This window comes from Euwallacea similis, chromosome 3 (assembly GCF_039881205.1).
Source record: "Euwallacea similis isolate ESF13 chromosome 3, ESF131.1, whole genome shotgun sequence".
Classification (NCBI taxonomy): domain Eukaryota; kingdom Metazoa; phylum Arthropoda; class Insecta; order Coleoptera; family Curculionidae; genus Euwallacea; species Euwallacea similis.
In genome coordinates this window covers 956,983-970,141 of record NC_089611.1, presented here as the reverse complement: position 1 = coordinate 970,141, position 13,159 = coordinate 956,983, and the positions used below count along the sequence as shown (strand labels likewise).

The 13,159-nt window shown below is 34.8% G+C and overlaps 2 protein-coding genes across 2 annotated transcripts; both read left to right on the top strand.

Annotated features, from left to right (window-relative positions):
* Positions 1–492: 492 nt before the first annotated feature.
* Positions 493–12,992, top strand: LOC136419638 (uncharacterized). The gene is made up of 3 exons (XM_066406130.1): positions 493–497; positions 2,317–3,439; positions 11,057–12,992. The coding sequence occupies exons 1-3, from the start codon at positions 493–495 to the stop codon at positions 12,272–12,274; spliced, it is 2,346 nt and encodes a 781-aa protein (XP_066262227.1). The 3' UTR covers positions 12,275–12,992.
* Positions 5,585–8,927, top strand: LOC136419663 (uncharacterized). Its single transcript, XM_066406177.1, has 2 exons — positions 5,585–5,672; positions 7,603–8,927. The coding sequence occupies exons 1-2, from the start codon at positions 5,599–5,601 to the stop codon at positions 8,909–8,911; spliced, it is 1,383 nt and encodes a 460-aa protein (XP_066262274.1). The 5' UTR covers positions 5,585–5,598; the 3' UTR covers positions 8,912–8,927.
* Positions 12,993–13,159: the final 167 nt, after the last annotated feature.

Sequence of the window (13,159 nt, the reverse complement as noted above, 5' to 3'; positions counted from 1 at the left end):
GATATCGGTATTTACATTTTTGAAACTGGAAAAAAGTAGGTTTTTGGATTGGTGTGTTCATGAAAAGCGAAGAAGAGTTTACTTGAATTTATTAAAAAAAGGAAATCTTCCCGTGCACTATATTTATACGGACACCCAAAATAACAGCCCGTAGAAAGACGTTCCTTCTTAGGCAAACAAGCGTAAAGTTCTATCACGTGCTTTCTTTCTTTTTTCAAGCCCTTGTCATAGCACAGTGTAACGTGCCCTTAAGAGCTCCATACACGGTATAGTTCATCGGAAGGTATGATAACTAACTCACCTTCCGGCTTATAAATGGGAAAGCCTACATTGCCAATGTGCCTTTACACCAAGGCTTTCATAATTGAATTCTTAGTATATGTATATTTTTTATTTTAGAGTTTCATTTACTCTTTTTAATCAGAAAATTTTAGGAAAATAATATTTTTAAACAAAAAAATATTGGCAAATAATGAATCTACTGAATGCGATATGAGGTACATATGCGTTAGTCCAAGTTACAAAAAACTTTCGACTCACCGTGGAAGAAAGATGCTTTTTCTCTGTATAAATAAAAGATATTTAGAGTGGTCAAATTTGACAAGTGAATGTTGTCAAAAATTCAAAAAATGACAAATTTAATTAGGAATATACTAATTCTCTTTTTCAAAACGTGCTCTTTCTCTTCTTATGCAGTCAAACAAAAACTATATATCAAAAATCTTGGCAAGATTAAATATGAACGGTAATTTTGCCAGGTTTACCATTGCTCAGATATTATGGGTAATTTTATTTTTCTAAATGCAATAATCACTTAATGCTTAGCGCAATCAATTCAGCTTCCTACAAATACTTTAATATTAAAATATTATAACTTTATTTACCTTGAGTTTTGAACTATTGAAACACGTAATTTAAAATCAAAAATTCCAGAACAGTCAAATATTTCAGAAACGGATTAAGGAAAAATTTTCCAAATTTTTGGCAAGGAGGTTTTTCATAAGTCCCAATGAATGATAACACGATTTAGCAAGTTTACAATTCGTTAGATAGTGTAGATAATTTAACTGATTTTTTTTCGGCGATTTTGTTTTTAGCACATCAATTCACTTTTTTATGATTACTTAAACATGTAAATATCAGATATTAAATTCATGAGGTTCATATACACTATTTCGAGTTATTAAAAATCCCAACTTGCCATAGAATGAAGATGTTTTTCCTGTGTATAAAAAAGGCATTGACAAGACATCAGCAAAAGATAAATTTTGTTAGGAATGTGCTGTTTTTCTCTTTAGAACGTGCTAATTATTTTCTCATTCGTATTTATGATTATTATTATTTAGATGTTATGATTATTATATATTAGATGCACCACATTGATGTAATTTACCTAATAGAAAAAGTTACCCCAAGGAACAAAAATAAAACGGCAACATTGCCGTTATTATTTTATTGAAGTACCTGTAGAACTGCATATATAAGGGTAGTTAAGGGTGAGCGGCCGGCATAAGTCAACGGACAGTCAGTGAGAACAAGTGGTTGAAAAAGAAGATAGTAAGAGATAAGTGATAGTGATAATTTTAAAGAAAAAAAGCACAATTATTTGTCATGGCGGAATCTATGATTAATGCACTATGTCTTGAACAAACAAGGAAAAGGAAGACGGAAAATAAACTTTTAGGGTAAGATGGTTTCTCTTATTTACACTTTTTTAAGTCAAAACAGTTATTACTACTTTACCGTACTGTTAGCAGTTTGATTATGGGCTTGTCGCAGGGTCATGGTTATGTTTTTTCTATCGTGTAACTTTCCGACCTCACTAAAAAATCACTATAAGATACACATTTTATTTTTCACACGTTTCAATTTTCAGTAATTGACGCTCTAATTTCTTGCCATTTTTGTTTCTATTTCATTTAATTAATTTTCATTTCATAACAATTGACGCTCTTATTCTTTGCCGTTTTTCACTGTTAACGAATTAAGCGTCTCTTGTTAGTAATCTCCATTGTGCAAGTGTTAAGAAGATATGCAAAACATGTTAATTTACCTACCTTACTTACCTTACCTTACCTACTTAAAATACCTACCTAATCATTTTGCTTTTTCGAGGTACCTATGTATATTCAGAATTGAATTTGGAATACCCTCTACGGCAAATATCATTAATTTATAACAGTAATTCTCTATTTTTTACCACCATTTTACATCAAACTGAAACCTTTTAAAATTTAGGAACATTCGATAGGCTTGAAACAATTTGTTTAATATATCTTTTTGGCTTCGATATTTTAATTTCCTCTTTTATTCTAGATCATGCTCTGCACATACCACTAGGGATACCTTAGGTAGGCGTCTATCTGAAGATAACTGGCTCGTCCAGAATACCCTGCCGTTCATATTGCCCTACCTGGACATACCAGATGTACTTCGCTGTGCACAAGTCTGTAAACTTTGGCAGGAAGCCGTCAACGAATCTACTATCTGGAGGTCCGTTACATTAAGCCGCTACTCCTTGAATTTGGATAGAATGGTTTCGTTTCTTCAAGATGTTGGAACAAAACATCTAAGAATTACTGAATGTGAAATTGCCAATTATAATTGTTCGAAGAATCCACCGCCAGCGAAATTCATGAAACAAACAGAAGCCTTATTTGATCCTAAGGAGTGGGAAGCATTGCGGGTTTCTGTTCAAGTGAGTCCAGGATGTTCAGACTTGGATGTATATATATGGGAATCCGCATCCTCACTTTTCAAAGAGCTGCGACCTCACAAATTGACCTGTCTATCAAAGTTAGGAACACTCAAATCATTAGTATTGACAAAGATTTTTACATTACAAAGAGATCATTATCGTAAAAAGCCGACTTTTGCACCTACATCAGAGACAGGTGAATCCTCAACTTTGCGAAGCTTCATAGAGTACCACATGGAAAAATCTCACCCCTTAAACTATTTGAGTTTTTTAATATGTGAATGCCCTAAATTCAGTCTAATGAAAACGATCGGTGATCTTAGATTCTTGCCCAACTTACATGGCCTACACCTATTGGATATCCATATTGCAGAGGGCTTTGAACACTCTTTGAAACTCTGCACCAATTTAAAGGTTCTGAGAGTATCGCCTTTATTCCGCAAGTGGTACGTGGCTCGCGACAACGGCAGGATATTCGAAGGGGTCAAAAGGTTAAATCTACGAAACTTCATTTGGATATTTTCGAAAGATTATGCGGCTCAGTGTTATAAACTACTAACTGAGGAGATGTCAGACTATGCCCACCCCCACTTGAGACCTGACTTTCTTATACCGTTTATAGGAGATCCAGATTTCTTACATGACGATTTGCTTGGGCCCGAGCATTGGTTACCTTCATTCACGCTGGTTGAATGGTCTGATTTGCAGAATGAACTACAAGCGTTAATGGTGCAGGGCACTGTGCAGATAACTATAAACCGTCTGGGTTAATGTTTGAGATCGTGGCACACATCACATCACGGACAGTTCTTTTGCCAAGGTGCTTCTTAATACTTAACCCTTATGTATCATGTTATGTAATTTTTAATGTAGTATTAGCCTTATAACAATATTTTGTAATATATAATAAATTCATAAAATATTCGTGTTTTTTGTGTGTTAAATTTTTGATTTCCTTAAAATTTGGAAAACATCCCCACTGAATGTCCTACGCCTAAACTAATTAAAGTGGGAAAGTTCATTTCACTTTATTTTTATGCAGTGTGCCAAAATCAATGTAAAGGATTTTAACAGGAAAATTTAACATGGATGTGAGGATACTTCCGCACATGTTTCTCATGGAGATGCAGGGTGTCAAGGAGTAATTTTATTTTTTTAATCAGAGGTTACACTAAAAGTAAAGGAATCAAAGTATATTGTATTTTTATTGTACGTATATAGACAAAGAGTTTTAACTGATAGTATTTATCTAAAATAATATACAAACAATCATTAAAAAAAATTCTACGTACCATAAAACGTAAAACATCAGTCGTAGTGAACGGAAGCCCAAAATAAAATAATATAAAAATGTAACTGGGCTTTAAGGATAAACAACGGAGCCAGTTTCCTCTATTTAAGTTTTTTTTGTCTTTTAACACTCCATTAAATTGCCACCTTAAATTTGTAGCAAGTAAAATTTTACAACAATTTCAAAAGCGCAAAAATAGGTACTAACCTGACCCCATATCTAAGAAATCAAAAATTTTAAAAATAGGATATTTTTCCGTGCTTTCAAACATTTTGAAAACTGGCAAAAACGGGTACTTCCTATATCCTTTGCACTTGTTCTCTCATAAAGGGAAAATGAGAGACTAGTGTTTTCCAAACTAACTTCTGACCTGTACGCACTGCTCGCCCATATACATTCCTACTTCTTATTAAAAAAAAACAAAAAACAAATTCCCCAGCTAATATTTAGAAAAGTCCATAGTTTTCGTGAGATCGAGAGATCAGCCGAGACCTTCCGGCCAATTTGGCCACTAACGGTGCTTTTTGCCTTCCGTTTTGTAAATCGGAGGGCCTGCCTTGTACCAAATCCCATAGTGTACGGCGTCTTTTCTGCTTATACCATCCCAACCCTATCTACCCTTGACACCTTCAATGCTCCTCACCAAAGATGGGATCGCGAGAGCATCGGGCCCCCGGTCTAATGTGCATTATTGTGTCGCATAGGGACTACTACAGTGTTCATCCCGGCATATGGCGTGGTCAATGCATACAATGCATACTTTGTTTACTTAAGACCGTGCGTGCTCATCATTGAATTACTTGGAAATAGTAAATAACTGATTATCTACTCTTTTTAATCAGAAAATTTTACGAAAATAATATTTAAAAAAAAAACGAAATAAAAATTTAATTATACGTATTATCAGCATTCTGTAAGGCCATAAAGTAATGTTATTAGTTACAGGGATTTTTTCCAGTTCGTGGCAACATTGACAACAGTGGCACGTACTAAAACGAGTTAATGTACCATGTGTGATATCAGTAAATGATCAATTTTATTAGGAATTTTCAAAATTTCTAACTTTCAAGTGAAGTGAATGAGTCACCTAAACAAACAAAGATTTTTTCAATATTTTCGGAACGGTCAAATATCAACGTGCAACATTGCCAAGTTTGCGGTTTCTCAGATGTTGAGGGAAACTTTATTTTTTTAAATTCAAATGCTTTTAGGGCAATTAAATCAGCCCCCTGAATTTATTTAAATATCAGATATTTAAGCTATTTGGTTCCAAATAGAACCACATTAAAGTATAGTAACACGCAGTACTTGTTATGGAAAAATGACTTATGCATTTATAGACACTTATGTAAATAACTAAAAAATTGTGATAGAAAGGAAAAACATGTAAGTAATCAGAAAAGTCCTAAATTTAACAAGAAATTTCGATTACATGGCAACATGGTCGTTACTATAACTGAAAAGCCCTCACAAATAATCTACCTGTAGAACTGTATATATAAGGGTAGCTGAGGGTGGGAGGACCGCATCAGTGTACGGGCAAGCAGTGAGAACAAGGGATAGAAAAGAAGAATTTGCAGACTCGTGATATCAAGTACAAGTGTCCATAATGGCAGAATCTTTCAAGAACTCATTCTGGTTTAGGCGAAGGAAGAACAGGAAAACAATAAGTAAAATTTTAAGGTAATAGGACTTGTTATTTACCTTTTCGTTATGGTTAGCGCTATTTTACCGTACTACTAGTAGTTTGATTATGAGCTATATTATCGCCCTGGTATAGTTTTCTTTTTATTGTGTATACAATTTAATTAATAAATTTCAAAAAATGTCACCCAGACGCGCGAACTGTTTTTCCGCAGTGCCTTCAATTAATATTTCACCCTGAACAGAAAAAAATAATATAATATACATGATTCATGTCATGTCGCCGCCATTGCCACACTCATCCATTGCCAAACTCGTTGCTCCGCTCCTCGTTTGGTAAACTTGAGTTCGTGCACCATTGTATTATCTCTTAAAATGGTACCTTAATATACTGTAACATAATGACCGATTTCACGCCTCGGGGCATGGCAGGTAAAGGCATGTATAACCTATTCACAAATTAATCGCATCTCGTTGGCTTTGGAATCACTATTTTTATTTGATTCACCTCTCTTTGACACAAATATGCTAAACATGTCAAAGTTAAATCTCTAAAGGTAATAAACACAGTACCATTTAATAAAGTACGCACTAAATCATTTAAAAGGAAAACAATTTAAATGTCTTATTTAATGAATGTTGAAAAAACCGCTCTATTTATGACACCATGTTGAAATTATACAGAGTGAATGGTGATATTTTTAATAAAATAATTGCACATTCCTAAAGTCTGGTTAGTATATGTACACTACGTGGAAGACCAAATTGAATGGCAACTAAATTTTGGCTATATGCGTACTCGCATCACAGCACATGTTTTGAAGGACTTTTTTAATCCAAGGTCAAGCAAATTTTACCCAAAGTTTGAAACATCTTTAGGGGTAATTTGACCATCTTATTCACAACGAACCAAAGTCAAGGTCAAAAAATTTCATCCTGAATATTTACATTGTGAAGAAGTTATTCGTGGCGTCTTTTGGTCCAAGGACCTATGCGGTATAAACTCTTTGAGGATAAATAGTCGCGTAGTGGTCAAATAGAGGATTATAGAGGAGGGTCGTGTAATAAATTTAGGGTTTCAGAGGCATCAATATTTCAGGTACTATTATTTAGACTTTCCTATACTCTACAATAACAATTAACGATAATTTTAAATGTCTTACCTCTGACGTAGAGAACTGCTCAATAATTACAATATACTCTTTACTTTTCATATTTAGCATCTCCGAATTTGTTTGTATGATAAATTCCTGAACAAAACCAAAATACATAACTTATAAACCCATCGCACGATTTTGGTAATTTATTTCGAATTTTGTTTTGTACTTGAATTTTTAGCGAAAATCCATTATCATTATGTACCGGGTGGTTATTAAAACCTTCATTAATACACCCGTTGGTTAAATAACTATTAACATAAAGACAGAGTAGTTGTTCCGAATGACCTCAACAGACATATAAAAATCGCCTCATATATATCAAAAGTGAAAAAAAATTATTTTAAAAGCTTAAAACTGTTCGCACTCAATGCACGGTTTTGCGTTTGATTTTTATGAAAATAGAATTGGCAATCACCACAAAATCATCACCATCTTCGTTTCACAGATACAGCGATTATTCTCAAAATAAATCCAAATATTCTGTAAAATCATTAAATAAATTTTACTATCATTATCTGATCGAAGGAAAAGGTAAAAATAGAGTAACAGTAAACCTGAAATTATCAGGAGCCACTGCAATATTTCAGTTCCCTTACTGAAAGTCAAATTTGGGACATCCTGTACTACAAATCTTAATTATATAATTTATTACAATAACTCTGTCTCTTTTACGAATATTTTACTCCAAACTGAAACTATAATTTGCAAAAACTTTTTAAAATTTAAGAACATGATTATCTGATAGAAATATAAGAACTTTTTAGCACGTATTTTTTGTTTCATTATTCTCATTTCCGCTTTTCTTTCAGCTTATCCTTCAAGCCCATCACTACGGATACCTTAGGCGAGCGACTGTCTGCAGATGAATGGCTCGTCCAAAATACCCTGCCATTAATCTTACCCTTATTGGATGCATCAGATGTACTTAACTGTAGAAAAGTCTGTAAATTGTGGAAGCGCATCATTACCTCAGGCGAACGTCTTTCTAAAGATGAATGGCTCGTCCACAACACCCTGCCATTCATATTACCCTACTTGGAAGTACCCGATGCACTTCACTGCTCACAAGTCTGTAAGTTATGGCAGCAAGTCATCAAAGAATCTACAGTCTGGAACTCAATTGCGTTAAGCCGTTACAGTTTGAATCTTGACAAAATGGTTACGTTTCTTTATAGCTTTGGAACAAAACATCTAAGGATGAGGGATTGCGATTTTCCTAATCTCACAGACAACCGCTCGAGGAATTTGTTTGAATCAAAATGTATGAAACGAACCGAACACCTATTGGATCTTTGTGAGTGGGAAGCATTTCAAGTTTGCGTTGATATACTACCAAGATCCAAGCGACTGAATGTGTCCGTGAGGAGATCCTCAACAGGATTTACCAGAGAACCGCAACCCAGCAGATCGCGCTGTGTCCCGGACATAAAAGCACTCCAACCATTAGTAATGACGACGCTTTATTCAATTCAGAGAGGTTATAGCTGCATAGAGCCGCCTCCAGCGTGCATCTCAGACAGCGACACTCAGACTTTTTGTTTGAACCAGTGCTGCAATTTGCGAAGCGTTATCATGCTTCATCTGGACCAACCTCGCCCTTTAAAATATTTTAGTTTTTTAATTTGTGAATTTCCTAGATTCAATCTAGTAAAAACCATCAGTGACCTTAGATTTCTGACTAACTTATATTACCTACACCTATTGGAAATCTATATTGAGGATGGTTTTGAAAACGCACTGAAACTCTGCACGCACTTAGAAGATTTTAGAATAGCGCCCCTCTTGCGCGAAAAGTACGTGGGTCGCGATAATGGGAGGATATTACACGGGGTCAGAGAGTTAAATCTAAAAAGCTTCGTCTGGATATTCTCGGACCAATATGTGTGGCATTGTAATGAGCTAATAGCTGATGAGATGGCAGAGTTTGTACAGGCAGACTTCGAACCTGACTTTATTGTACCTTTTATTGGAGACGCAGATTCCCTGAATGACGATTTGAAACAACCCGAACAGGCGTTCCCCTCATTCAGACTAATTACTGGGTGTGACTTGCAAGAGGAATTACAAGCCCTATTGGTGAAGTGCGACGTGCTAGTAATTAACAGTCCTGTGTATTAATATTCAAATCGTCGGGAACATTACAGAGAAGAGCATGAAAGAAAGATGTTTTATAGCTATTATTTTCAAAAGTTTTCTAGTAACTCGTTATCTTAGAATAATATTTTCTTATATAATAAAATTTAAAGCGTTTATTTTTTAATGTACATAAAATTCGTAAAATATTCGTGTTTTTCTTTGCTCTATTCAATTCAATTTTTTTTTTATTTGGCTATACACCACCATCGAATAATCCACCCCAAACCAAACAGATTGAAAGAGTGCAAGTCACTTTATCTTTATACGGGGTGTCCCAAAATGACTGTCAAAAGTTTTGACAGGAAGTTTTAACAGGTCAAAAAAAGTGGCAAATAATCAGGGTATGTGCGTCTATTTTATTTTTCCTTATAATCCCTAAAGTTTCTCAGATATAAATCTGGAATTTACTAAAAGATGGGGGTTCCAAATCCGTCTGTAAAATTCTCAAGGAAATTAAGAATATTTTAGATTATCCAATTCTCGTTTTCTGTAGAATTGCAATAAAATATGAAATTTGGTTTCGTTTTCTGCTTAATTTCTTCAAATTTTGCTTTACCTTATGGCCATTTTATGCTATATTTGATTATGTTTCTGTAGTAATCAATGGCAGCCATTGGAATGACCTCAAAACCGATTCGATTGCAAATCTATTTTGTAATTTTTTTTCTTATTTCATATTGGTTATACCCATTTCTGCGCAAGCGGAAAATTTAAATTAATACGTAATTTCCTTTCAGATTTTTTCAAAAAAGCTTCCTTTTATCTCTAAATATGTTGCAACTTGTTTTTTAAATGAAATTGAAAATAATTATTTAATTAAAATCTCATCTATTACTGGGTATATTTTTCATTTATTGTAAAAACTAATAAAAAAATATATCATTCCATTTCGCATGCCAATGTCATTCCTTTCCCTTTTGAAACTATTTGTCATTAAATATTAATTAACGCCATGAAGTGCCTCCCTTGAAACATATTAATACCCCAAAATTTCATTTTAAGCACTAATACTTTCCCGAGGTATCCACTTGTAACGCTTTCAAACATTCATTCTAAGTATATGCCGGCAGATGTAAAATTGCCGCTGAGCCGCTCCTGTGCTGCCATCAAAGATAAAACAATTTTATTGTTTTGACATTGACATTCGTAGCAAAACCGTAGCATGGCATATACTTTCACTAAAATTAGGTCTTTTGATTTTTGAATACATATCCGAATGTCTTTTTCTGACGCGCACTTTTAAAGGAGGACAAAAGTAATCAAATCGATGGATTTGATAAACGAACAGGACCAATATTACCTAGTATCATTGCAACGGCAACGATTGTAATTTTCTACAGAGTCGTGATATTTTTAGAACTCGTGGCAGCTGTTTGTCACCTAGGAATAAGCGATTAGGTGAACCTAAAATTCTGAGAAAAATTATGGATTTTAGCCTACAGCTCATATTTAAACATAATTCGCAAGTATGTTAGGTGCTAATGCTTCATTAAACCTTTTACAGAAGATTATTAAAATGGTAAAGTAGCCCATAAATATGCTGTAATAAGAGATAATGTATTTCTCATAGATCTTATCATACTTGATTTCAATACCATGAGTGTTTAAAAAATATGTGCATTTGCTAACATATATACCAGTTGCCATTCACCGTCAGCATGTAGTGCTCTAAAGGTAAGTCAAACATGAACTTATACGCATATCAAAATACTTACAACGAACATTATACAGGACATGGCAAAACTGTGCAACAAATATTGATTAAAATAAACTTCAAATGTTGTAAAAAAACCCTCGAACGAAGGGGCCTAAATTTTTTAGTGCGAATTAAAAAAAAATTAATTGGATGTGACGTAGCATTTTCTCCATCTTTTTAACCTTATTTAAAAATTTGCAATTACTAAAAGAATGTAATTCTATATGCCTCTATTTCCTTTCAAAAATAAAGACACATCTGTACGAGTTTTTTCTCAAAAAACACAGCCTGAATTTTAAATAAATTTGCTCCATTTTTACTGCGCACTGCATGTTTTCGTGTAACTGAACTTGACATTATCTATAATTTGTTTTTTTTTTGTTGAAACATCTTTTTAATTATATTTTTTTGCTTTCACATTTTATTTCTAGTTTATCCAATTTGCCCACGCCTCTATGGATTCTCTAGGCGAACATCTGTCTAAAAACGAGTGGCTCGTCTACAACACCCTCCCCTTTATACTACCTTTCTTAACAGTGCCTGATGTATTGCACTGCGTACAAGTCTGTAAATTATGGCTGCGCATCATCAACGACTCCACGTATTGGTGCGCAGTAATACTGCGGAACTATAAACTAAAATTGGACAAAATGACTCAATTTCTGCAAGGCTTTAAAACCGACCATCTAAAACTTGTTGATTGTGAGTATGTGGGCGATTGCACTACTAGTGGTTTCGAGACTTTAACGCATTTAAAAAAACTGGAACTTTCCGACTGCACTTCTAAATCAGTGGAAACTATAGCTGACGGTAATCCTAACATAGAAGTACTCAAAGTTTCCCTTATTGTGTGTCCAAGTGCGCTGAAACTGGATTTAAGCTTTGTGTCTAAAATGCCCCGTTTAAAGCAGTTAACGATTTATTGCTATAGAGAAGTGCAGCATCTAAAAGAAATGTTTGCCACCCTTGGTAATTTGGAAAGATTATGGTTGCTGGGAGTAACCCATATAGATTTTGAAGATCTTCCCTCATCCATGAACTTAGACAGTTACCCTCAGCTACAATCTCTAGGGCTGGGCCATTGCACAGAATTGCCGAGCAGCATCGTAGATTTCGTCAAGTCTTTTCCCAATTTAAGGGAGCTTTGCTTTGAGTACTGCGGTTGCCCTAAATGGGACCCCGCAGATATTTTCAGCGGCCTAACAGAATTACTTAACCTAAGACGCCTTCACCTGATCGAATTTAATATTAAAGAAGGCTTTGAAAAGGGCTTAAAACTCTGCACTAATTTGGAGGAATTGACAATCTCTCCAGGCTGCAGCAGGTTCCTCATGGGTCGTTTCAATGGGAGAATTTTCGAAGGGGTCAAAAATTTGAAGCTCAAGAGGTTCACGTGGGGCTTTTCTAGCACTTATATGACAAACTGTAGAAGGATATTTGAGGTTGAGAGCCGTGTCCCTTTTGTAGGTGATGCAGATTACCTACATGGGCGGTTAGGCGGAGACGAATCAGAGTTGAAATCATGGAAGCTGATAACCTTGGGAGATTTGCAGCAGGAACTGCAGGAATTGATGGGGGCGTGTAGAGTGAGAGTGGTTGGGAATTATAACCCGCAGGATTTCTTTTGGAGCCCTTTTAATAACTTGTAAATTGTCTTACAATGGTTTGTTTCTATGCTGGGAGTAATGGAACGCTGTCCATCCCTGCAGCATTGAGGACAAAAATGAAATAAAAAAATATTAATGCGGCCTAAGCTTTAGCTAAGTCATCGATCTGTGTTGTTAAAAAAGATTTTTTAACAGCAAATTGATGGTTAAGAAATTCGGTTAATTTATTTAAATAATCCTGATCCCTAAGTGACGCATTTGGCACCTTAAGCGTACTAAGCCGGACCGATTGTTTTGAGTAATGCAAATTTCATTTAACAAACAAATCCGTTAAAATATATTGCTACTTACGTAGTTTCATTCTTCTGTCAAGTCTAGTTACGTCGAACTCCCTGTATATTTTGCTTTCTGCCAATAAATGTGTGAGTGAAGATAAAAAGCGCCGTGTCCAAGTCGATGGTGGCACTTCCTGGTAGACCCGACGCTCTGTATAATCCGAGAAATTTCAGTAGCGTAGTCATTGCCTTTGCTGGAAGTTTCGTTGTCCCGATTTAACGTATAAGTCACAGGACCAATAGGCATCGAGAATCCCGCGTTGGTAACGCCTGATTGGTTCGCTAGTAGTTTTTCGTAATTGAATTGCTGATTCTTGAAGAGACAGTATGTATTTGCAATAAGGATAAATTTCACTTTCATTTGAGAATAGTAATACCATGATATAGATGTATTTAAAGAAATTGCTAGTTTTATTCATTGACGTACAGTTTTTGATAGCCAAAGTAAAGTATTGTTATTAGGTATCATGTGACATCTTCCTTATTTTAGAAAATTTGACGCATGCGCTTTCCTTTTTTTTGTAGTTGATCTTGAAGTACCATTGGTAATTTTTCAATATTATGTTATAATTAAGGAATAAAACATAAGGCA

What these genes read in the sequence shown, in the direction of transcription:
- LOC136419638 (XM_066406130.1), top strand. An exon ending in CGTTAATGGTGCAGGGCACT is followed by an intron (nt 3,440 to 11,056) that starts GTGCAGATAACT and finishes TTTTATTTCTAG; the next exon opens with TTTATCCAATTTGCCCACGC.
- LOC136419663 (XM_066406177.1), top strand. Translation starts at nt 5,599, where the DNA reads ATGGCAGAATCTTTCAAGAACTCATTCTGGTTTAGGCGAAGGAAGAAC. An exon ending in ACAATAAGTAAAATTTTAAG is followed by an intron (nt 5,673 to 7,602) that starts GTAATAGGACTT and finishes CTTTTCTTTCAG; the next exon opens with CTTATCCTTCAAGCCCATCA.